This window comes from Cottoperca gobio, chromosome 16 (assembly GCF_900634415.1).
Source record: "Cottoperca gobio chromosome 16, fCotGob3.1, whole genome shotgun sequence".
NCBI classification, from domain to species: Eukaryota; Metazoa; Chordata; class Actinopteri; order Perciformes; family Bovichtidae; genus Cottoperca; species Cottoperca gobio.
Window position 1 is genome coordinate 12,886,275 of NC_041370.1, and position 24,361 is coordinate 12,910,635.

At 40.4% G+C, this 24,361-nt stretch overlaps 1 protein-coding gene across 1 annotated transcript in view; it reads left to right on the forward strand.

Annotated features, from left to right (window-relative positions):
* fhod3b (formin homology 2 domain containing 3b) overlaps positions 1-24,361 on the forward strand; it is an 89,684-nt gene that overhangs the window by 7,928 nt on the left and 57,395 nt on the right. Inside the window, 1 exon segment of the mRNA XM_029452117.1 lies at positions 5,250-5,314. Within this exon segment, the coding sequence (XP_029307977.1) occupies positions 5,250-5,314 (65 nt within the window).

Below are 24,361 nucleotides of genomic sequence, written 5' to 3' on the forward strand. Positions count from 1 at the left end.
TTAGGTTCTAGATGAAAAATACGTTTTAATTGAATCCCAGTATTATTAGCTTCACTAATTCCTCTGTGAATCAGTCACCAACAATCTCAACAATCTCATTGGCTCAGGATATGTCATTTATGAATGATAATATAAGTGTAATGCTGATCTTAGTTGTATAGTATGAAAGTTAGCACTATTCATGTTTTATCAGTTCTGTGGTGAAATTAGTGCCCATTTTTGTTACAGACTAAATGTCTCAGAGTTTCCATGGCTTTCATCCATTCATATCCCTTAAAATACCTGGCCTTCCCGGCCCAGTGGCAGCAGTGAAGTCATCTAAACCACTTATGAGGTGTAGACACATCTCATGAGTAATCGCCCTCATCTCTATTGAAAGTTACCTCACTGTTCTCATTGTACACCCTCCACCAAACAACTCTCAGCGTCTAATTTAGCTGCATTGTTTCCCTGTAATATGTAGTTAAATGAGGCTTAGTCTCGACGTAACTCCTAGACATGGATGAAGAAGAGAAGGGTTTAAAATTGTGTACGTTTCATTTCGGTTTCATACACGTTCTTTAGCCAGTTACTTTATCGACTCCATATGTTTTTTCATGTACTGTGGAGTATGTTGATATATCATTCAAGTGACCACTTTAGATGATCACAAACCAAAGGTTGGCATGAGAGCTCCTGGTCGGTTTGACCACAAACATGTATGGATTTATTTGTCTAACTTGGAATTCATAAGCTGCTCTCTAGCTTGGTGTTTCTATTGGACGTTGAGAGTGCCGTCCTTTCCCAGTTCCATCTGAAATTGTTGGGAGCTTATGGAAGGCTATGGAGAGCTGTTAGGTTAAAGTGGTCCACTTCTTCTCTCGTCGAAGACCGAGCCTGCCAGGGTCCATGTCGTGCCAGCTGGCACAGGCTGGTATGGATGTGTGTCATTAAACCCACACAGTGTTGTCTGAGGAGGCTGGGGGTGAAGGTGGTTAGCCAATTATTTTGTATAAATAGGGCAGTTCTGCTCGCTGGCTTTTTATGGTGCTGATGTGCCCAGGTTACATCCCCCACTGCTCGCTGTTGTTGATTTGAGGATTATTGAGCTAATAAAAAAGTCTGATGAGGCATTTCACCTTTACTTGTTCCATTTTATTTTTTGTTTTTAGACTCCTTTTACTGCAGATCTGTCAACAGCAGTCTCCAACTCCAAAACATTTAACCTACATAAAAGAATTTCAGTACTTCCCACTTGTATTTTTTTTGTTTTACAAGTTGATGTCAAAATAACAATCCAGTTAACAAGCAAAATGATGCTTTCATTATGTTTGCTTTAAACCCTGCCACCTACCTTTGGAAGAGAGTAGCACTATACACTCGCTGAGTTCCTGAACTTTCCTGATCATTAGACATTGAATCCATCTGTAATTGATATTAATGGCAGGTTACATTCCTGAGGCGCCTGTGTCATACCTAGTGTCTTTACAAACAGATTAAAGTATGATCCTCTGACAGAGCACTGCACAGCCAGGAGATATCCATGTCACGGGAGCTTAAGGGCCATAATCACTTCCACACCGTGTTTGAAGCTCAGCTATAGGCGATTGTGACTCATAAATCCCCTGTCGCATCTCTGATACAGTCTTACTTAGTTATAAACTGACCATATATCCCAGACATGTGCTCAGACATATCTGCACAGTTTAAGGTAGTCAGTGTGTCATTTAGTTTTTTAGCTGTGATAGATTGATTGACCCTGTACACACAATTTCCTGCATCTGTAGCCCTGAGACGAGATGGAGTATGGGGGACGTAGTTAGGATCAGATGGCCTGACATGTGCTTACAGACATTTACAGCCCTTGAATATTTTTGTGGATTAAATGGATTGAAGAGTGAGATCCTGTTGTAGCATTTCAGGGGAACTTACAAGGGGTCCGATGTTGTAGGAAGAATGTTGTATTGAACTCATGTGTGGAGTTGGGCTTGATGTCGTTTTTGCTAAAATATGTGACATTGATTGGCAGATGATTTGTAAAGTTGTAAGTCCTCAAGGACATATTCCCTGGCTTGTCTTAAGAAGATAACATGAAGTGCTGATATTGACTGCATAATTGATTCAGCATGTGAAATATGTAGCTGACATACAGCACAGAAGAAGACTCTTTTTAGCATTTCACTGCTCCGGTACATATGAAGCACATCTGAAAGCCAACGGTTTTGTGCTGAATATGCCCTTCTTGGTTTTATTGAGTGTTCTTGATGTGTTCGACAACCAGTTAGAAAGCAGAGCATATTAAAATCCAACTGTTCTTGCCTGATCATCTCCTTTCATCTCTCTTAGGACAGCTCAGCCTTTTGTTATTTTTAATTGTTTCCTCTCCAACTTGAACATTGCTTGGTAGACGCTCACAGCACACAAGATTTTAATTTTGCTGAAAAAAAAAGAAGAAGCATATTTGAAAAGAACCAGAAGAATTGTCAAACACAGTACAGCTTCAACTTCAAGGAGGGAAATAAAACACCAGTTGCCCCTTTCTGTGTTTGCAGAGCAGTTTACGGGTATTATTAACGGAACAGAACAGCTCGGTGATTGTTCAGTGTGTATGTGGTTCTGTGTGCTTGTGGTTTTGAAGACTTGGTCAATGATTAGTGAAGGAGCTCCTCTGAGGGAAATGAGCCCTGCACATAGTCTCATAGTCCCTCTACTGATGCAGGAGTCTCTCAAGCAGGGGGTGTTCACCAAGAAGTGCTGCGTCAGTACACCTCCGTGGGGCCTTCTTGTCTGGCATTAATTGGTCTTCGAGGAGAGGTACTGGCTTTACTGTATTCCAAGTATGTGTTCACCTTTTGTGGGTACACATTTGGAGTTTATAAACACCAGTGCCAGTAATGCTCCCTTAGATCAAGCTGGCAGGTATCCACTGGTCCAGTTGGGTATTAGGATTAAGACGGCGCTTTATGAGGGTGATGTAGACGAATACAGAAGAAAATAAAACGGAGTATCTAATTGGCAGGTATAGTTGTTACGTTTCCACAGCTGCATTCATGTTTGCAACATTCGATTGGCAAAGCAATGATGATGAATAACAGATTTATGCTATTAAGTAAAAAGATTTATTGTGCAGTGCTTCTTTTCATGTACAGAATGAATAAAAATGGCCATATGTTTTCATTTAATCTTTTATAAAGCCGTCTAATTTAGTCCAATTGTTTTGGGTAATAGTCATGTTTATGCATTTCATGACATTATTAAAAATAGTCATTGTTATTCAAATGGAAGCAACAAAGGTATTTCAGAAGTATGATGTTGCACATAATGAATTAGATTTAATAAGAGCTTGGCCTAAATTGATTATACAGTACCACCACTGGAAGAAACCAGAACATTCTGGCACAGAGGAACATAAGACCAAAACCAGAACCAGGGAATTCAGTAGGTTTTACAGTATATCCCAACATGTAGCAAATTTCTTATTCGTCTGACATTCTTTATAGTTATGATTATTTCTGTAACTTTGGGCTCCACCCTTTACAGGCCTACAGCAGTCTGTAGGAGTGTCCTATTTTCATGTTTAATTGGTGATGGGGGTCTGAAAACCTCACTTCTATTCCATGCACGTTTGTATAATTTGATAATGAGCATGTTGGCCTGTGTAGCCTCAGGTCTTGGTTAAGCACAAGGATACTGTTCCAGCCAAGCGAAGAGAAAGCAGACTTTCGTCACAAAATGGCTCTGGTTACCCATTTGCCTCAACGGCATCGCAGAGGATTAAGTTCCTGTTTGCCGTCTCATCTCACCAATGAAGGTCCACGTTGACAGAGGTTGCTCCTGTGTCACCTCTGCTTGTTGCTGGATATTATATTTGATAAATAGTGAGCATGTACAGATTTACCCTTGTCATGTAATCGTCTTGTGTGCATGTCAGTGCAGTCCCCCACTGACTGGTCGGGGCAGGGAAGATGTCAGCATGTCTGTCTGGAGCAGTAATGCTGATTGTTCATGGTGAGGCAGCAGTATGATCTTCCTTCTGTGCAGATAGGCTTTCTCTCTCTCTTTCTGTCAGACCCACTGCTGCCTGATTGTCACTAAGAGTAACAGTCTATTGCTGGCACTGCGCCAGCCTGAACAATCACTCAGCCTTTGTGCACGCGGCATAAAAGCCTATTTGTCAGAGAGCCGAATTAGGAGCGGGGGTTGTTGCGCAACTCTACCTGCTGTGCTCTTGTCCACGGTTGTGTCTAGTGGGTTTGTTTGTGTGCTTCTTTAGCTAGTCGGGAGGTTAAAGGCACAATCTCTGATCCAAAATGTAAACAAAAGAGCGGCCCCCACCAAAACAATTCAAAAACATTGAAATCTTCTTGATTGAAGGCCTCTCTCTGTCAGATTCTTTGGGATGATATGACATTATTTTCTTTTATTGTTGTTGGATGCAAACACAGGCAGACATGTTTCCCTATGACTCCACTATTTTAATCCTGTCAGAATAACATAACTGTTTTCTTTAAAGATTTGAGTGTATATCTGTGACCCAATTTCAAAGATTTACATCTTCAGTAGCATCGATTGAGCTTGAGACTGCCACAGACAGGGGAGGGAGGTAGGCCACTAAGATAAACTAAATAATGGCAGCATTATCCTTTAAAAAGGCACATATTACATCAAACCTTCTACACAAGTTAGAGTGTGGGCTTCTGGGTAGCCAAATGATCCTTTATAATATAAATTCACATTCACTATCACGATTGAATAGAATTGGGGTGCATTGTTGTTGTCTTTGTTTTGCTTTGTCATTCAGACATTGTAAGCAGTTGACAGGATAGTAATAGGGTCTTGGCATATCTTCATTAAGACAGGGGGCGGAGTTGACCTGTTAGCTGCTCCCATCCTTCATTTTCACCTATGGAGGACATTTTCCCTGTTCAATTCCACAAACTACTCCCTGTTGTGTTGAAACTGAAAATATTGAAGGGTTTGAATGAATACGACTGAACGGTGTAGTTCGGCTATATTTACTTGTCAGCACTCGCCTGCCTCTGGCATAGTGATGGCTGCCTTAGATTGAAAAAGACGGTTTCTTTATCTTGATACAGTTGCATGTCCCCCCCCCCCCCCTCCCACACACACACACACACACACACACACACACACACACACACACACACACATACAGACAAAAGCACGCACACATACATTTAAATAATCAGGCATGTCTTAATGTCTAAGTAACATTTCTCTTTTCTCCATTTGTCTGTTTTTCTTCACAGGAGGGGAAAGAAACACAGCGTTATTCTTCGAACACAGCTGTCCGTCAGAGTCCATGCCTGCATAGGTGGGTAATAAGTTCACTTTATGACAGTCTATTTGTCTTTCTCAGTCTATATCACCAGTGAGGTATGAGCTTTAATTACCTCTATTACCAGTGGATTATTTTATTGAGTTTCTTGTTTAACTTGCACAGTGGCAGTTTTGGCCTCGAATCTTAATTTGAGCGAGAATTAACAGCATTTCAACAACACTCTGAGAAACAGACCACTGGCATGGAGCAGAGCCTGAAAACATTTAATGTTTCTGGAGTTACTGTGTTCTGTCACTTTGTTTTATTGGGCCTCCTGGTGTCTTTGAGTAATGTGAGGGAACTAGCACAAAGAGCTGAGTGAAAACATATGCAATGCATGCACGTGGCATGCGTGCGAACACACACACACACACACACACACACACACACACACACACACACACACACACACAAGGTGCTTATCAGATGTTGGGTTTTGATTCAACTGAGAATGATAACTACCTAAGCTTTTACAAACTACAATGTACTCTATCAAATTTTGGCTTAAATTCTTTCCCCCCACATCTTTCCGTTGAGATCTAACTGATAAATGGGTGTTAATGGTTTTGCCACCTTGTTTAATGCATGTATAATGTAAGGAATGATTACACAAGCCCTTGTAAAGTACATTTCCAGTGACTTGTAGGGTTTGTTAGCAAAGAGCACCATGATTGTCAGCAGCAGAACGTGGAGGAGCACACATTCTTACACAAATACACACCGTCAGTGCCTCCTCTACAGGCTTCAAGTGTAAAAATAACCCGATGCCTGGAAAAGCTATTAGGCTGTAAATTGTCAGATTTTAAATTTGGCCGTATTTCTCTATTGCAGTAGAAGTAAACCAAAGGCCCAGACATTTTTCATTTGAATGAAGTCACTGTGATCTGAGAACTATCTCTGATAGTTGTCTCTAGGTTATTTATCCTACCTGCTGATGCATGACGTGCAATGGAAAGGTTTGGAAACTCCAGCGGATCTTTTACTGAAATCGTTCTGTCATGACAGCTCATTAAACTCTTGGTGAGACACAAGAGAAATGAGAAAGACAGCTTTCGCTTGTTCTTGATGAGGTCTAGTTTGCACATGTTGATTACCAAGAGGATTTCACTTTGATGCTCTTGACACTATAATTATGTAATTGATACAGTAAACCTATCATATATTATATTGGCAGGCTTTTCAGACTTTGCTAAATTCCCATCGTTAATAATATTGTAGGGAGATGCTCCCTGGTTTTTATAACACCGGATACCTACAATGCATTTCCAGTTGTTTTCCTCATGTCACAGGGCTTATGCGGAACATGGCTGTACTTGTGAATATTTGGCTGAACCTTGTCCACACACTACTCTGAACAGGCTTCACCTTATTTTCTCCTCCTGCTGGTGCTTGGCTTAGCTTAGTGGAGCCTGTGGAGTGGCAGACAGACTTGCTGCTCTTCTCTAAGTGGATGATGACCCTCTTTCTCTTTAAGTTGACAGCCACCTGTTGCCCTTCTCTAGTCTCCTTCAGTGACTGCCCGTGTGGATTTATATCCTCTAGGCAAGGTGGTCACTGTTCCTGTTAACTTGTCCAGACATTTGATCCTAATTTTATCTGACTAGAGGGCTTACTTCGAAGTCCCTGAGTGCAGAATTACTGGGTGATTTTCCCGTTCCTCACAGGAGATAATTAGTTAGTCTTCCAAAGACAAATGGCATGATGTACTTTAGGCTGTGCGCTTGCCCTTATATTAAGGGATTGAGCGTTAGCCTGCTGTCAATTCATAAGGGCTACAATGTCCCCAAAGAGGAGCCCCCTTATTGTCAGTGATGTTTTTTTGTTGCTGGCCATACTCTTTTGTCTTTCTATAATGAGAGATGTTATGCAATAAAAAAAAAGCTGTTACAATAAAGTGCCTGCACAAAATGTAAAGAGGCATCAGAGTGGTGTTAATGCTGCGATTTTCAGAAACCCTTTTAGAAATTCTCCTTTTGTTTCAGTCCAACAAGCTCAAACTAATAGTGCCACTCTTGTGTTAGCTTTAGGTCAAATGATACTTGTATCAAACATCCCCAGTGCTGTTTGGATGGGATTTGTTTAATGTCACATTTTGAATGTATCCTCATTTTAAAAATTGGGTGCTAAACACACACACACTTTGTTTATCCCCCCCCTCCATTAACATGAGTGATGTGTTGGTTACAACCATGTATGTAATCTGTGTCATGTAGCTTTATTATGTGTAAAACCCATTGCATGTATTTGAAATTTTAATTAAGAAGTACACAACTTTGTTCATGTTATCTGGTTTTTGGGGTTTCTCCAAATTTCAATCATAGGGCTAGCTTTCAGTTTGTGTATGTGTATGTGTCTGTGTGCATGTGTTGTGAACCACAGTAAACCCTAATCCAGGCTTCTCTAATCATAGTCATTAGCGCTCACATACATATGGCTCTGCATGGACTCGGCGGAAATTTATGCACCAGAGTCAGTGGAGGAAGGAAAGCGCTCACCGAATGAGCTAATGGTTTATTAAACTGCTTTTTACCGATCTACCTCTGGCACGCAGTCACAGAGTGAAGCAATCCAGGCTCTTTGTTTACTGAAAGTGCAGATCAGCCACAATACAAATGTTTATCTCTTTATGTTTATGCTCTGCAGTGTGCAGCCTCATTAGCATGAAGCTCCTTTGTATATGTGTATGTCTGCGTGTTAGAAAGTAATACTCGATGTATGCATCAGTCCTATTCGGGGATAGAAAAAAAGAAAATGATTTTTAAATGGATGTGTTTTTGTCTTCACCAGTAGTTGTGATGGTTTGATCTTTGTTTATATTTGTTTGACCAGCCTGGGATTTAGAAAATAAACTCAACTCGTCCCTCTCTGCGTGTTAGCATTGGCCACAGCCTGTTTAAATTGTTGGGCTGTTATTGTTGTCAGTGGACTAGATGTGGTAGCGAGGGCCTGATTAAAGCAACCCTGTGCTTATTTTAGTGTTGTCTGCAAGTACAGTACAGTAGGTCCTCTTTTTATGTGCTGTTTTGTTTCTGAAGCTGCACGAGTTGCCGTGATGTGATGCCATGGAGGATTTAAAGACAGGGAGAGAGACTATAGTGCGGGGCCGCTGGATGTTTAAATGAGGATACAAAGTTAAGACTGAACAAATGTCACATTATGTTTTGTAATGATCAGCAGCTTTTGCAAAGTAAAGACTCCAAACAAGATTTTCTTGAGGTCATACAGATGTTCACTCAGAAGCAGCTCCCCTGGAAATGAATTACGTTCATACAATGCTAGGCTAACATTTCATGTGGTAAATGTATCGACTGCAATCCAGATAATTCTCCTTGATCCGCAGAAAATCATCTTGAACTCTCACAGTCCATTTTATACGGCTGCGGATCACAGATTAGTGGGTGGTACAAACTTGTTTTGTTTTGTTTATAGCAAGTATTTATTATTCACAAATGTAAAAAATCATACATTTGAAAGCTGAACTTTCTTGATATTCCCCTTTAAGAGCAGGTTCATCTGTCAACACATTGAGCTCTGCGGAGGAGTGACAGCTGTAATAAGAGGTGACACATTCTTAGTGGATTATCTGCCTTGTCTTTTACAACCTCTTATAATCTGGGCTCAGCACATGATTCATTCTGACTGCTGTTGATTTTGCACTTCTTTTTTGAACTATAATTTTGTCAAATTGGTAGTTTTGATCTTCAGGTTGACAACTGAAAACTCTGTGGTTGTTAAGATGGAAGACGATGAGCAGTAAATCCCTCTGCAAACCGTGTTGGAGGAAGAGTTCCTGGCACAACATAGTTGCATGGAAATGTACAGTGTTAAGTGTGGGCTTTTCAATGTTTGTTTATCTAATTAGTGTATTATTATGTGTGTCTACTGTATGTGTGTGTGTGTGTCTGTGTGTGTGTGTGGGATGTCAGCACATTGACTTAAGACGATAAGATCACCTGCGGGTTATCGTGGTGCTCCCAACCACAGTGTCTGTCTTTTCCACACACTCTGCCAGATCTGTACTCAGCCATCTGCTGTTCTGTGAATACACATAAAAAAACTATTCCAATACTTAACCTGCCTTTAAAAAAAAATAAAAAAAAGATCAGCTTGATATGTCAGCTATTGCTTTGTAAAGAGCCGAGAGAGTTGTGTTTTGTATCCAATGCTCTGCATTAGGTCAATCTTATTCTGGGAAAATGTCAAAAATCAATGAATACATTTATTTGACATTCTTATGGTTATAAATATCTGTATTATAACTGCACCTTCGGATATAAGAACACATACTGAGTATCCTCACCATACTTTAGAGTCACAATAAAGCAATCAAATCAAATATCTAGTCATGTTTTTGTGACTTGAGAGTGCCAAGCAAGCGAGAAATTATTAAAAACACGCATATCACTTGAGACACAGATGAAGATCAAATGCCCTCCTTGACTTCCCATAAGGACACCCCAAAATGGGATCATGGACTTAGAGCCACCCCAGGAGGCCAACCTAAACAACACTGTGCCAAAGAAGGAGAAATCTGAGGCAGTAAACAGTTCGGGAAGAGAAACGGAGTGGAGTGCTTCTTGCTTTTAAAATCACAGCTGATTGGAAAACTAGATCAGTGGAAGGTTTGATGGTATCACTAACCCCACACTTCCCCTCACTCTGTTTTTATATACTCTGTGTTTGGCCGTGAGCCCAACAACCCCATGCAGAGAGATAACAACGTAGTTTAGGTTAATTCTTCATTTATGGGCAACAGTAAAGGACAATGTTTCCCCTCATTCTGTCCCTTTTCCCCTCGCAACGATAATGCAATATTTTCCGTTGTTTTTGGTAGGATTAGAGCTAATTGTTGGATATTTTGCACATTTGCTTCACATACTGTACAAGGCTGTAGACCACTATGACATTAATTCATATAAGCACACTCATATGCTCACGTTCACATGCACACACTCATGCAAAGGCATGTGCATATTAAGAAGCCATCTGGTTCCAGTTGTAAGGCCCCTCAGCGCTGCTCCTCGCTCGTCCAAAAAAGACGAGACCTGTCTACGTTTTCATCCAAGAGGGGAGTATTTATTTCTTGCTGTGTTTACAGGATAGAGGAAGAAGTGTGAGCGTGCAGCCTGGCCATGGGACACAACTGTATAACTAACTAGGAGTACTTTCAGTGCAGTAAATAATGATAATCTGTCCATTTTATTCTTCTCCAGTTACTTCTGACAACTAGCCAAACTCCTGTCAGAAAAATCAGACGATTGGTTCAAAATTGGTTTAACTTACATTTTACAGTCAGCTCATAACAAGATATAGTTTTTCAAAGTGGCACATCTCATGACATATTAGTTGGAGCGCTAAGATTGGATGCCATGTGAAGCAGACCAGTCTGGGGTTTACCGCCTCTGTGAGACTGGAGCAGTCCTTGTTGAAGTGGACAGGTGTGTAACCTCAGCAGCCACAGACTTTAAACAGCTGACTCGGACAAGGAAGGAACATTTGGAAGAAATCTGAGTTTGTTTTTGCTCAAACCAACATTTCTTTTATATGTGCAGAGGATTGTTTATTGCATATTTACACAGACAGTGGTCTATGTTAGAGCTGAGGGTGGAGGTTTCTCTGCACAGCCGGTGTTTGCCCTCTCTCTGTTTTCTTAATGCAGGGAGGACGAAGAGGAGCCGACTGAGAAAACACATGTATGAAATTGTTTTCATTTCTCAATGATTTTGCGCAACACTGACATATTTAAATGTCATTATGACAAATGTAGTGCTACAACTAACAACTTATCTGACGATCATTTTCCCGATTAATTGTTTGGTCTTTAAAATGTCAGATAATAGTGAATGTACCATTCAAAATGACTTTCAACAACAAAGATTTTGCTAGAAGAAAATACATAAACGGTTAATTGACCATCAAAATAGCCGCCTGTTGTTTCTGTGTTGATCCAATATCCAGTTTATTGATTTTCTGTTTCTGCAGTAAACCAGTTGTAAGATTTGATTTGATTTTGAGCAAATGTTTTTTCTCTTGGGTTGAGGTCATTTGCTTTGGTAGCCAATCACATTTGACCTGCTACTCTGATCAATGTTTTCTATGTTGTTATGCCCGTCATGCTCTACAAAATGTTCCCCTATATAATATTTCTCCACATGCCACCACTATCATCTATCTTTAACTTTTAGCAGAGTTTCAGAGAGTGCTTCGTTCTTTGTCATATTTGAGGGTTTGTGGTTATACTATATGGGCATTTGAGTGCCAGTACTGACTAGAAAAAAACCCTAACCTTTAACTCAGTACACCACTGGCATTCAGCCAAATCCTAGTGTGCCATGGAATTCCATCTCACATCCTCCCTCACATGTCATGCAGGCTCCTTTTCTTTCCTTCAGCTTTGATGTCAATGTCTTTGTAAGGAAATGTCTCTTTCTCTTCTCTGCATCTATCAGGAGAATATGAGAAATGCTTAAGAGACTCAAAACACTTCATATTTTCACTGTTTGTCGTTACAGTAACTGTCACTCATCCAATGTTCTGTGAAACAGCGCTGTTATTTCTTCTCTCACCTTGGATCAAGTAGTGTTGCCACAGCTGGCTAGCTTTGAATCATTTACCAATGCTGTTTTGCTTTGAAGGAGGATTTATTGGATTTTTGTCACATTCATGTACGCAGATCAATTTAGTCTTTAAGCTGACATCAGCTGGAAAAATATAGATTGACATGACCTGTTTAGGGGGCTGTGACAGTCATTTTTCACAGCTTTATTTTTTTCGTATATAAATGGGACGCTGGGATCATTCTTGAAACTGCTGGAGAGACCTTTTTCATATCATTGTATTAGAGTGGTAAAATACCAAATTCACAATTGTGGTTGCTGTCGTGTTGTCCTTGCTCTGTCTCTTTCTTTTCAACTAAATACAAAGACACAAGGACACTTTGTATCCCCCTGCCTTCCACCTCATTCTACCTTTGCATCCTCTCTGTGACTTACCAGCTTCCCAAGCCCTAGCCTCATATGAGGATGTAGTCAGAAGAACCTTGCAGTTGCATATCAAGTACACAGTAACACTGTCCTTTACTTAATCTCTCCTTGACTCCAGTCTGTGCTGTAGTTCTTGAACACCTGTGGATTCCCATGTTTCACATTGTGTTGTGGTGACTGGCTGGGGTCCAACAGAAACTTCAGGCATATTCATCATGAGCCATTTGGCAAAAGTAGAAAGTATGCGGCGTTTTGTGGTGATGTGTTAATGATTTGATAGCCGTCCACCACTCGTGTTCTGGTTCACAACAGTGTAGCCACCCAGAGGGGAGGCATGATACACAGCTGTGGGACAATTATGGATATTGTAGACCATATTGTGATCCATTGTAAATATTAGATCATCGGGTATCTGTTACTCTTTATCAGCTTCAAACATGTTCAAGGCCAAGAAGCAACTATAGTTGTTATTTTTAAAGCTGATGTAAGCTCAGGTCCAGGACAGAAGTGGGATAAGTGATATTTATATTGTAGGGCCTTGACTGAAACCTGATACCCTTTTCACTGTCAAGCTCACAACAAGTCATGTATTCTATATATTCCCTTTCTACCAACATTGAGGTGAGGGTGCGATTCAGGAGTTCTGTAAAAGGAAAAATACTAGAGCATGTGATAAACTTGATACTGATAAAACAGGAACAATAAGTTAAGAAATCCATATTTTACAGATATTAGACTTAAAGATCAAAAAGGAGGATACTGTCTGTAGTGAGGCAATTAAACCAGGTTGTCATCAAACTCAAAGTATGTGTTAAGCAATCAAAACGACGAAAGTAACCGCAGTGTTCTAACTTGGCTTTTGATTAAGGCTGCAACTAAAGCTGAAATGCTCGATCCTCTCACCTCCACTCCAGACGCTGTTGGGTGAATGCAGAGCCCAGTTGAAATACAGAGCTCAAGCACCAGGGGAATCTCCTCTTGCGGCCCACCCATGGCTCTGAAGGGGACCACTCAGAGTGGCCGTAGCAGGAGAAGATTGAACAACCTTTGTTATGTTCTTTGAAGCAGAAGAAAAGAGCCATACAGTAGATGGAGAAAAAAGAGAAGAGGCCTCAATGCCTCGTGTGAACGTTGGACTAAGAGCCTACTTACTCGGTTCAGGCAAGTAGGTCGGTCGGGCAGTTGGGATGGCTCTGTCTGAACTGCAGGTTACAAGAGGATTCAGGGTGTCTGTCTGAAATGCATGTAGCACATGGTAGTGAAGTGTCTTACAAATGCAGACACCCATTGCATATGAAACATGTGAATTAAGGGAGCTTTTATCTCTCATAGCATTACTGGAGCTGAGTAAATTTGCAAGTGGAGAATGTTCTTAAATTCAACAATGAATTGTCAAATTTTGTGTGAATAAATAATAAATTCAGTGCTAATTACATTTGAACAAACAGCTTACCCAATCGTATATTATGGTTAGGGTAAAAGAAACATTGTCTGCTTTTGCTTAGTCTGGATTATAAAGAGGAGTGAAAATCTCTATTGATATAAACCATAAGTGATGTGTCCTGAAGTTGAGAGGAAAGCGAGCCATGTTTACATCATTGTTGTGGTTAAAGCTGTGTAAAGTAAAGTCTCATCTTTCAGTGAATATGTCAGACAGTGTTGTGAACCATTCAGATCTATTCATATGTGTTGTACGGTGGTTTTCTCAGTGGTCACTTAAAGATCATTGAACACACAAAGCGCTAAAATGTTTTGCTTAGACCTCTTGTTTATAAGATAAAAGCCTGTATATAAGCCTTTAATCTCTGTGTTTGGAAATGTGAAAAATGTTTGAATCTCTCCCAGTGTCTGGACCTCAAAATTCAATGACATCAGTGGCTGTTCTCTCTGCTTGTTCTACGATGAATGCCTTTTGTATTAGCAAGGTTCAACACAAAGCTAAGAGCCGAAAAGGCTTTCATTCAGAAATTGCTGTTCACACACACACACACACACACACACACACACACACACACGCACGCACGCACGCACGCTCACACACACACACACACACACACACACACACACACACACACACACACACACACACGCACGCTCACACACACACATGCACGCACGCACACACACACACACACACACACACAAAATACAGGGGGTGAACACAAAATACAAACATCTGTTCAATAAAATTGATTGCATTATCCTCTTTTGCATTATATTATCTTTTTTTTCTTTCTTTTTTCCTTTTCAGAGGGGGGGGGGGGGGGTTAGGGAGTGAACTGGAGTACCTTGAAATATAATTCAATCCAAAGAAATGCCACCACATGTTTTACAAAAGGGGAATGATATTGCACAGGTGTTATTGTTGTCACTCCCTGTACTTACATAGAAAGCATGAAGAGAAATGGCACATGAAAGGTAGCTTTGACTTCAAAGTACTAAACTGCATGTGCAAATATTAATAGTTCCAGCTAGACCAGATAGTCTGCCTCCAACTCAATGGCGATTTTGCCATTGGTCCAAAGCAGCTGTGTAAAATGTTTAGCGCCTGCTCTCAAAGAGGAGCCAATGAGGAAACTGAGTGACAATGATAGATGGACAAGGAACAAGATTTCAGACCAGTCAAGGTCTGACATTAAGTTTTTCTCCTCACCTGCCACTGTGGCAGCATTGTAGAACATTTCTACAAACCACTCAATGTTTGTATCTGCCTTTTCTGAAATCTCTGTAGAATTGTAAACATTGGGAACAGACAGTAGAAATATGGAAAATATCATATAGCCTTGATTTACTTTTTTAAATGTCTTAATACGAGGAAAACCTACCATGGTGGTGGTATTCTTAATTCCAGTTTGAGGAAACCAAGGGACAGTATCAGTAATGGTATAGGTGATCGACATTAGATTTATTTTACTTTGGTCTCAATAGAGGCGAGTGCAGAATCCATTCATCGACTTTATGCCGTAGACCACTGGTGACCTTATGTGGCAAAGATGGTGAGTACTTTTTGATGCACTTTAGGAATACAATCATTTTTATTTAGTTTGGCTACTTCATGCACATAATGCAATCTTATGTGTCATCATGAACCACATATTAGCCCCAGACTCCCTCCTAACTTTCCACTCCTGCAGCTGAGCGATCCTGCAGCTGAGCACAGGAGCAGCTGTGTTGGAAGGGAGTCATGGAGGAAGAAGAGTATGGTCTCTTCTGTTCATCTGTATAAAGAAACATCCGACCGCTAGGCTCAGTGTTTACTTCAGAACTGACCATCAGTGCGAGGTGTTTATCTGTGGCAACACGGCTGACGCTGTGAGACGTTTACACATGTATTGCGCTTGTTACCTTGTTCCACACAAAATAGTACTTAACCTTGGTTATTCATCCTTACTTTAATTATTATTTAGCCCCAACACACAAACACTGATGGATCATTAGACATGTGAACTTATTAAAACATCATTTCTCACTGCTAGCATACATTGGGTCTAGCCCAAAATGTTGTAACTAACTCAACATTGCTGTCGATGTATGTTAAGTCTGTGCAGTGCACACACCTGCTTCCTGACAACTGCTGTCTGCACTTTGTCCCGATGAGACCCTGTCACAGGAGAGAGGTCAGACAAGATGTATTTGCATACACAAACACATTCATCACATATTGATAAGACCAGATAGATTCCAGTCACATGAGTGACTATTGAAAATAGTTATGGTGCCAGGCATACTTTTACACCCAATCCTTTCTCCCAATGGTATAGTATCCAAGACTTCTGGCATTTAGTAAAGAACATAACTTAACAGACAAACTCTCATACAGTGCAGACTATTCAGTATGTGTAGTACACTAAACATAAGTGCGCCACGAGTGAGTTTACTACAGTAACACAAATAAATTACAAATAAATGTATTGTCAGTACAAGAGTTCATGCTTTGTGATTGTATTTGTTGAGCTTGTTGAGTTGAGTTTGAGTTACAATACAGTAACTTATATTTTCTTCTACCTTCTGCCAGTCTTTGTACATAATCTGCTGTTTTGTCACCTGCGCTGGAACAAATATAACACTTGTTCTATTCCAGGAAGCATCTTCAGACACCATCCAAATACCTGTCAAAAACTGTCTTAAGTTCTCACCTAGATGTCTGAACACAACTATGTATTTGCATAGTGTCAATAATGTTGTCCCTCTTCATACTGTTCAGTAAAATTAGACCGTGACCTCGAACTCCCAGCCATCAGCTGTTGCAGGCTGCAGGAATTCCTACCAAAAGCGACACTAAAGGAGACCCCCTCCCTGCCACGTGCTGCCATCTGAGACTTTTGTGTCTGATCATTTAGAGGAAGTGTTAAAGCTCAACCTGCCAACCAGACATTTGCTTCTGCCGAGGCTTGTTCTGAGACAGACACTATCATTTCACTTTATTGGAACAAATACAACTGGTATTTTCTTCAAACTTGGCATACAATGATAGGAGTTAGATTGATAGATGTTGTTTGGGCTTGACTACATTTTGCCCTTATGACATTTAATACTTACAAAAACAGAGGAGTGTTCTTGATGCACAGCCATTTGGTGTCACAAGTCTATGATTTTATGTTTTCCTGATGCACGTTTGCATAATGAAAAGACACATACAAGGGACTTATTCCATTTCAGCTCTTTTCAGGGACTGCCATACACAAGGGTTAACGCCACATTGTCCTGGTTTTCTTGACAAGCTCGGGGTAGATCACCTACATCTGACAGCAGAGAGCCAGGGTCAACTGGGGTTAACCCTGTCTAACCCTCTGGGCCACCTGGAGACCCCCACCGTACAGCTCTCCACGATTATCCCACACCCTCCTACACATGAGTTTAGGGTCATAGAGGTCATTTCTGTCTCTGTCTCACACACATACGCAGTCCCTCTCTCTGTCTTTGATGCCTGTGTTCTAGGATGCTGATTCTGTAAATGCTATAGGATGAAAGGGCTGGTTTGACGCAGGCCTGTTTGACCTCTATAGCGTTTGCTATGGGAGCTGGCAGCACCCCTTTTTTGTTTGGATTGACGCTTGAGGGAAGCTGTCACCCCTGAGGTCAGCCGGCGGGGGCGGTCAAAGTGACTAAAGGGCCACCTCCTGTCACCGTTAAATGATTTATGGAGAAGGGACACAATCCCTGCTCCTGTAAGTTACATTGAATACTGAAGCCATTACATATTTTCAGTCCTCTGCCTCTGTTTACAAGGGCATAGTTAAAAAGAAAATATTTTAAACAGACTGTTTGGCATGGGTTGTGTTTACTTCCTTCCAAGACATTACCATTTGGACATACTGTAGATACCTGCTCCTTTTAAAGAGATTCTGTTAGGTAATGGTAATGTTTGGCAATGGTAGAACTTTTTATTTTTTCATTGGCACACAGAAGAAAGAGGTTAAGTGGAATTCAGTCTAGTGTATTTCTTCCTGTGGAAAGTTCCTGAATAGGAGAAATGATATTTAATTCCCAGTCTGGGACATTTCACATATGTCAGGTTTTTTATGGCTTAATTTTGCATTAATCTGCTGCCCCGTCTTTTTGCGCGAAACCGCTCTTTGTGCCCCCCGTTTCTAAATCGAGAAAGATGGTTTTAGAGGGAGAGAAAAAGACATGGAGGAATGTTCCCCTGCTAAGATGTCATGTGGTGTATGACTGTGCACACCGCCAGGCCAGGCTTTCCAGGCCCTCTCAGAGGGACAAGCCTTTCCTGGAAATCTCAATTTACCTCTGAATAACAGAAAAGGGACAATATATCACAGCCATGCACGTCTATATGAAACAGGGAGTTATCGGGGAACAGGAGCAATTAGTAAAGAGTTATAGTAAGACGAGGAAATTCACTTGATTTGTTTGCCTTTTTGTATTTGATGACTTCCTTATTATTCTTCACCTTTGGTATCATGTTATCAAGCCTGCTGAGCATCCTGTGTCTGGTTCTTTATCCTCTGAGTGCATTTAAAGAACACACTCCTCACACACGGCTGGTCCCTGTTTCTCTCATCTATGGTAACCAACTATAGACCTTGAAGGCATATCCCATAGTACGGTGCTATGGATCTTAGTGTATTCTTGAGCCAGCTCTTTTTCGTCTGTTCCCCATCAGGCAGGCTGCCTCAGCAGGGCCTCAGCCTGCCCGTGAGTGGAAATCTTTGGCCCGTGTTATCTTTGGAAAGTGTCGAGTCCACAGAAACCCAGGAGCATGGAGTCCAGTGTCAGCTAGACATCCCGGGCTCACTATTACTAAGGAAAGATGGAGACATTTGGCTGCACCAGAATGAATATGAGTTAAAGAACGCAGTGCAACAAATATTAAAGGTCCATCTATACTCTTGTAGCAGAGAGGAAACGTTAAACTGATCAGTGTTCAGTTTATTGAACATTTCTTGGAACAACACAAACAAAAAAGACCGTTGGACATCAGGATATGACTGAGCACTTTCCGACACTGAGAGCTACATGGTCCAATGAGATGATCCTAGATTGGACGTTGCTTTTAACTGACACAGTTTGGGTTTTTCTGTCACGAAAAAGCTGAGGGAATGTGGGACAAAGAGCTCCATATGTGTAGTGTAACCCAAGTCCTGTAGTGAGGAGGGCCTCATCCACTTAATGCAGGAATCCATCTCATTCTCCCTGTCTATATTGCTGTGATTTCTTTCCCTTCATAATGACCCCCAAGAGCCAGCAGGAGATTGGATGGACTCCTATACATTGTGCATGTTGTGGCGGGGCATGACAAATTAGCACCCTGCAGAAATGCTGAATTTCTATGGATGTTTGTCTCATCGAAACAGCATGGCCGTTTCCTGACTTGGCAAACAGAAGGCTCTGGTATAATGGAACATTCATAAGGCTTTCAGGCAGGGACAGTTTCTCATCAGATCTACTGATTTCTTTTGATGCAAGAGTTTATCTCATTATTATTACACAATTTCATACTTTTTGAACATAGCTGGCCGTGCATCCCATTTGGAACCAGATGAAAGTACACTGTATAATTAAGTAAAGCATAGTACACAGTGTAATACGCTGTATTCTGTGTTTAACTCTCAAGTGACTGGTATCAGTTTCTACCCCAGGCACTGCATACCTGAATATTTGATTGTGGTCCTAACTTAATCTTATTATGTATCGGTGTTATCATATATTGCCTTACCATAAATTTAAGATATTACACTTTGCATGTCATAGATCTGTAAAGAAATCCAACTGGCAACAAGATATCAAGTATTATGTACTCAGACAACACATTTACTTCAGCTCTCCATTCACAAATGGGGATAAGTACAAATGTTTTTAAAGTGCCTACGACAAGTTTACGATTTTATCATGTAGTTAATAAAACATACACACAAAACCACAATACACACTACAAATGATCTGAGTTTTAAGTGAGGCCCAATTACTCAATTCAAACAAAATCTCAAAGGGATTCAATTCAGTTCTGTTTTGGTTTAGCTTACTGGTAGTGTTATACTGTATATTTGATTTGAACAATTCAAATATATATATAAATACCCCTAAGTCTATTTGCAGCACTGCCCTTTAATGCAACAACTTTTCCTCTTTTCCTGTAGGAATTGTTTGAAATTCTAGACGCAGGCAATTAAATGAGACTATTATTGTTATCATCACCAGACCAAGCGCTCTGTGTCACTTGATCTGCTTGCGTGACTAAAATATCACATCAGCTGTGCTCATAATACAGTAGATATCCTCAGATAGATAAAGAGTGGTAATGAAAGACTGACCTGAATATTAACAGAGGGGCTTTGTCATTTATTATTTGCCTTTTAGAGAAGAGCTGAGGATCAGCAGGGGGAGATTGTGGTTTAGCAGCTTCGCCACTTGCCCTGTGCCTCATATGTCTAATGCAACCTACTGTATTTTTATCTCATGAGCTTGTGCTTATATTTAGCGTAACCCCCGTCTGTTTTAACTGCTCAGCTGGTGACTCATTAAGAGTGTTTGCAACGGTGCTAATTTATTTTTTGATCTAACCCACATATATACTTGGTGTAGACAGGTCTCACTTTACTCTCACATACATAGAGCATGCCCCAGCTCTCTCCAACTGATTAGCTCAGTAGCATGCTCTAAGTTTAGTGAGTAATTCAACCAATAATAGATCATGGAGAGCTGAGCATTCCCATGTATATATATACACTGTATATACATGGGATTGCATTGGATACATTGGATGAATATCTTATACGAATGTAAGCGTGATGTCATGGAATAAATCTATTAATTCCTCATAGTGTGTAGGGCCGCAACTAACGATTGTTTTCATTATTGATTAATCTGCAGATTATCTTTTAGATTATTGTTTGGAAAATGTCCACCCTAGTATCTCAAAGTCCAAGGTGATTTCTTAAAATATCTTGTTTAGTCAAAGATATTCTGTTCAATATCATGTAAAGCAGAGAAAAGCAGGAAATCTTCATATTCGAGAGGCTGAAAAATGCATTTTCTGCCATTTTTACATTAAAAAAAGACTTAAACGATTAATTGATTATTAAAATGGTTAGTTTTTCTATCGATCGGCTAATCAAGTAGTTGACTCATCATTACAGCTTTTTGGTGTAAGACCTTATATTACAGCTTAAAGTTTCACTTTTATGTCATTCTCAGTATTATGTAACAGAGCGGTGTCTCCACTCTTACGTTTGCCAAGGTGTAGCACAAAGTTGCTTACACTGCTATTCATGCCTTGAGTGAGGTAGTGTTTTGTCAGTGCCTGGATGTGCTATGCTACAGTATTCAAACACCCATTAAATGGTGACATGGGGGGAAATCAGGTTAATGGCTTTGCAGCATGTCCGAGGAATTTTGGTCATTCTCGGTAAAGCTCAGAGAAAGAGGAGAGCGGGGAAAATCAGTTGAGACCTGTCTTTAATTTAGCATATAATGTCTACATATGGCTGCTGTCTGTAAGTATTTGATTGCTTTAAACCTTTCCAACTTTTGCTAGAATCCCTTCCTTTCAAAGAGTCTGTCCAGAGGAGGTTTCTCTGCTATTCAATGAGAAAGTGGAGGAAAGCTTTTTTGTTCCTTGCTGATTGTTTTCTGCACTTCTACTACAGACAAAGAAAGAAAATCCCTACTAATATTGATTACCTAAGAAGGACTGGACGCATTTTTTAGCCCTTCTAACATCTTCAATTCTCCCAGGAATGCTGTAATACAAGTGCTGAGCAGCGTGTATGAGGAGATTTGACCGTGAAGGTGTTGGAATTCACCCCGTTGTTCTTGAAACCACTCTTGAATGTGTTTAGCCTTGTGAATGGGGGCTTTGCCATCTCTTAACACACTGAGGGAACAATGCATCAAAAGGTGCACCTGGACCTGTAAAACAAAAAAAACGCTCATACTTCTTGGCGTTACATTACCATGCGGAGCTAAAAGCAGCCCTAATGCCTGGCATGAGACGGCTACTGATTCACCCTGCTGTAGAAAAAAAGGGTGAAAACAACTTATCACACCATATTACTTTTTCCAGTATTTTGTGGTGCCACTCATTGCGTTTTAACCTTGGAGACAGTAAATGGTTTCCAAATGGCAGTTCAGCTGTGAATATCATCTTTGCAAAGTTGATGACAGTGTGCGTTTGGAAATTGTAGACCATACTTTTAAGCAACTATCCTATTAAAATGTTCATCTATACGTGTCTGACTGAGGCTGCTTACATGTTTGAATCATGACATCAGTATTTTCTTTTGAAGATTCCTCTTGCCACATTACATAATTTGGGATGTTTGGTTTGGTTGCATTTTGGATGCACCTCTCTTGTGCTTTTTGTTTCTTTGAACACTCACATATTAAAGTGCTGATTGTCAAAGCCCTTGCTGACACACACTAGTAATTGGCATTCGACACGTGACTACCCTTTGTAGCTACCTTCATAACTATAATTTAGTTGTGACTCCACTTTTGTATACCCCCATTATCAGGTCATCACCTTGACAACAGCAAAAACACAATGTAAAAGTTAAATAACCAGGCAGAAAATATTTCCCCCACCCCTGCACTTGAGGGACAAAACAATGCATCAACACAAAACTATGGGTCCGCGGAGTCAGATGATGATGTCCCATGGCTCACAGTTTTACAAGAGACCTTTATTTTGCTTTAGTCATATGAACTAATACAGCTGTTTGGGAAAATGTTTGTGGTGTCAAGACTCCAGAGGGGAGACGATGTGACACAATCTCACACTCCACACCCAGCATTGCTGCGAAAAAATCTGATTTCCCAGATTTAATCCTTTAAACAATTATTTGTTGGGAGGTAATAGTTTGAAAACAGCTGGCAAGCAACAATGTCCGCAGCTCTGTAGCAAAGAAATGCTTGGTACAAAGGCCCGTTTTTGGCTACCGAATACAGCCTCCAACAATTGTATTCATACAAAGTGCTTAACTCCTCAGGAGGTTATTGCTGTTGTTTGGGGTTTTGAACATGTCAGTAAGATGTTGTGAATATGATGTTAGTAATTTTTAGTTTGTTGTGGTCACAAATTGCCGTGGTGGATATGTTTGGTATGTTTCCATGCACCGAAGAATACACGAGGTTGTCATATTCTCTTGATCTCTCTTGGATATTCTTATAAACGCTATAATCGTGTCAAACAAATATGTATCTTTATTCTATAACGATTATATTCGTATTTTCCCTGTCATTGTCTAATTTTCTGGTGTTTTGCCGTACTGGGCATTCACTTCAATGTGACAGGACAGACAAATTGACTGGACTCCCATTTTAGTTCATGTAATGGTAGCAGGATGTCTTTCTATTTGTTGTTTATGGATTTTTGGGGGTTGGCGGAGTGGCTCTGTGGTTAGGACGTATTCATGACATTTTAAATGGAGGGCATAATTGAAAAGATTTTGATGGTTATGATATTAAATTGTTCACCTAATAAAAATCTGGTGGTGATTTGCATCCATGTTATGTACAGACTGACTGTTACAGTATGCAATACTTATCTAGGGTTGTAGATAAGTAGATAAGTAGATGAGTAGATGAGTAGATGAGTAGATGAGATAAGTAGATGAGTTTTACATATGAAGTAGGTAGAAAACAATCTGCAAAATGCCATTTGGGTTTTATATTCCTGAACATTGGTCTGGCTTATGTGAGGTATCAGTTTTCATAAATGTCATATACAGCATCAGAGCTTTCTGTGTTTCTGTGTTTCTGTGTTAGAGATGGACCAGCCACCTGTACACGGTGTTTCACTGCTTCTCACCCAATGCATTCTAAGATAGGCTTCGGCCCACTTCAACCTTAAACAAGATGAGCGAATATAAAAATAGATGAACACACAATACTCTACTTTTAGAGTGTATTAAATACAATAAATCTGCATTATAACTACTAGCAACTATACATACAATGAAATATGTTTTCAAATGTTTCGCCCAGTATCAGTAAACAAAGAAGAAGGAAGCAGGCAAATTAAGAGTTAAAGGCTAGGGGTCAGACAATCACCTGTACCAGCTCTCTGCTTGGCAGTTTGGATAAACAGTGGAGGACTCAGCCTGGCCTCACTGTCAAACACACTGACATGGATCACCTCAAACTCCAATGAGCACTTCCAGCCTACTCTGTCGCCACCACCCCGACTGTACCTCATTCGCTCTTATGTTTTCAAAGTGATATCTTTTTTGTCTTTCTTTACTCAAATAGTAATACTTTTTTTTTAGATAATATTTGTCTGGTACTTGCATTTACATACATTTTCCTTCTTATTTATGTTACATAGACAAGACAAACGGAGCAAACATGCACCAGTTAAAACAAATATCTCACCGCAGATCTACTAATTACAGTTGAGGGTTTGTTGGCTGGTGTGAGAGAGTGGCCCACAGTGTCCCTGTGAACCAGGCCTGCAGCTGTCACACACATCACACCCATGCAGACTTCACTTTTCTCCTCCTTGTTCCCCACTGATGTGGCCCAGTCAGCCCAGAGACAAATGGGCCCAGACATGGAAGACATTAAGACCGGCTAAAAACAACATGCTAAGTACAGAGTT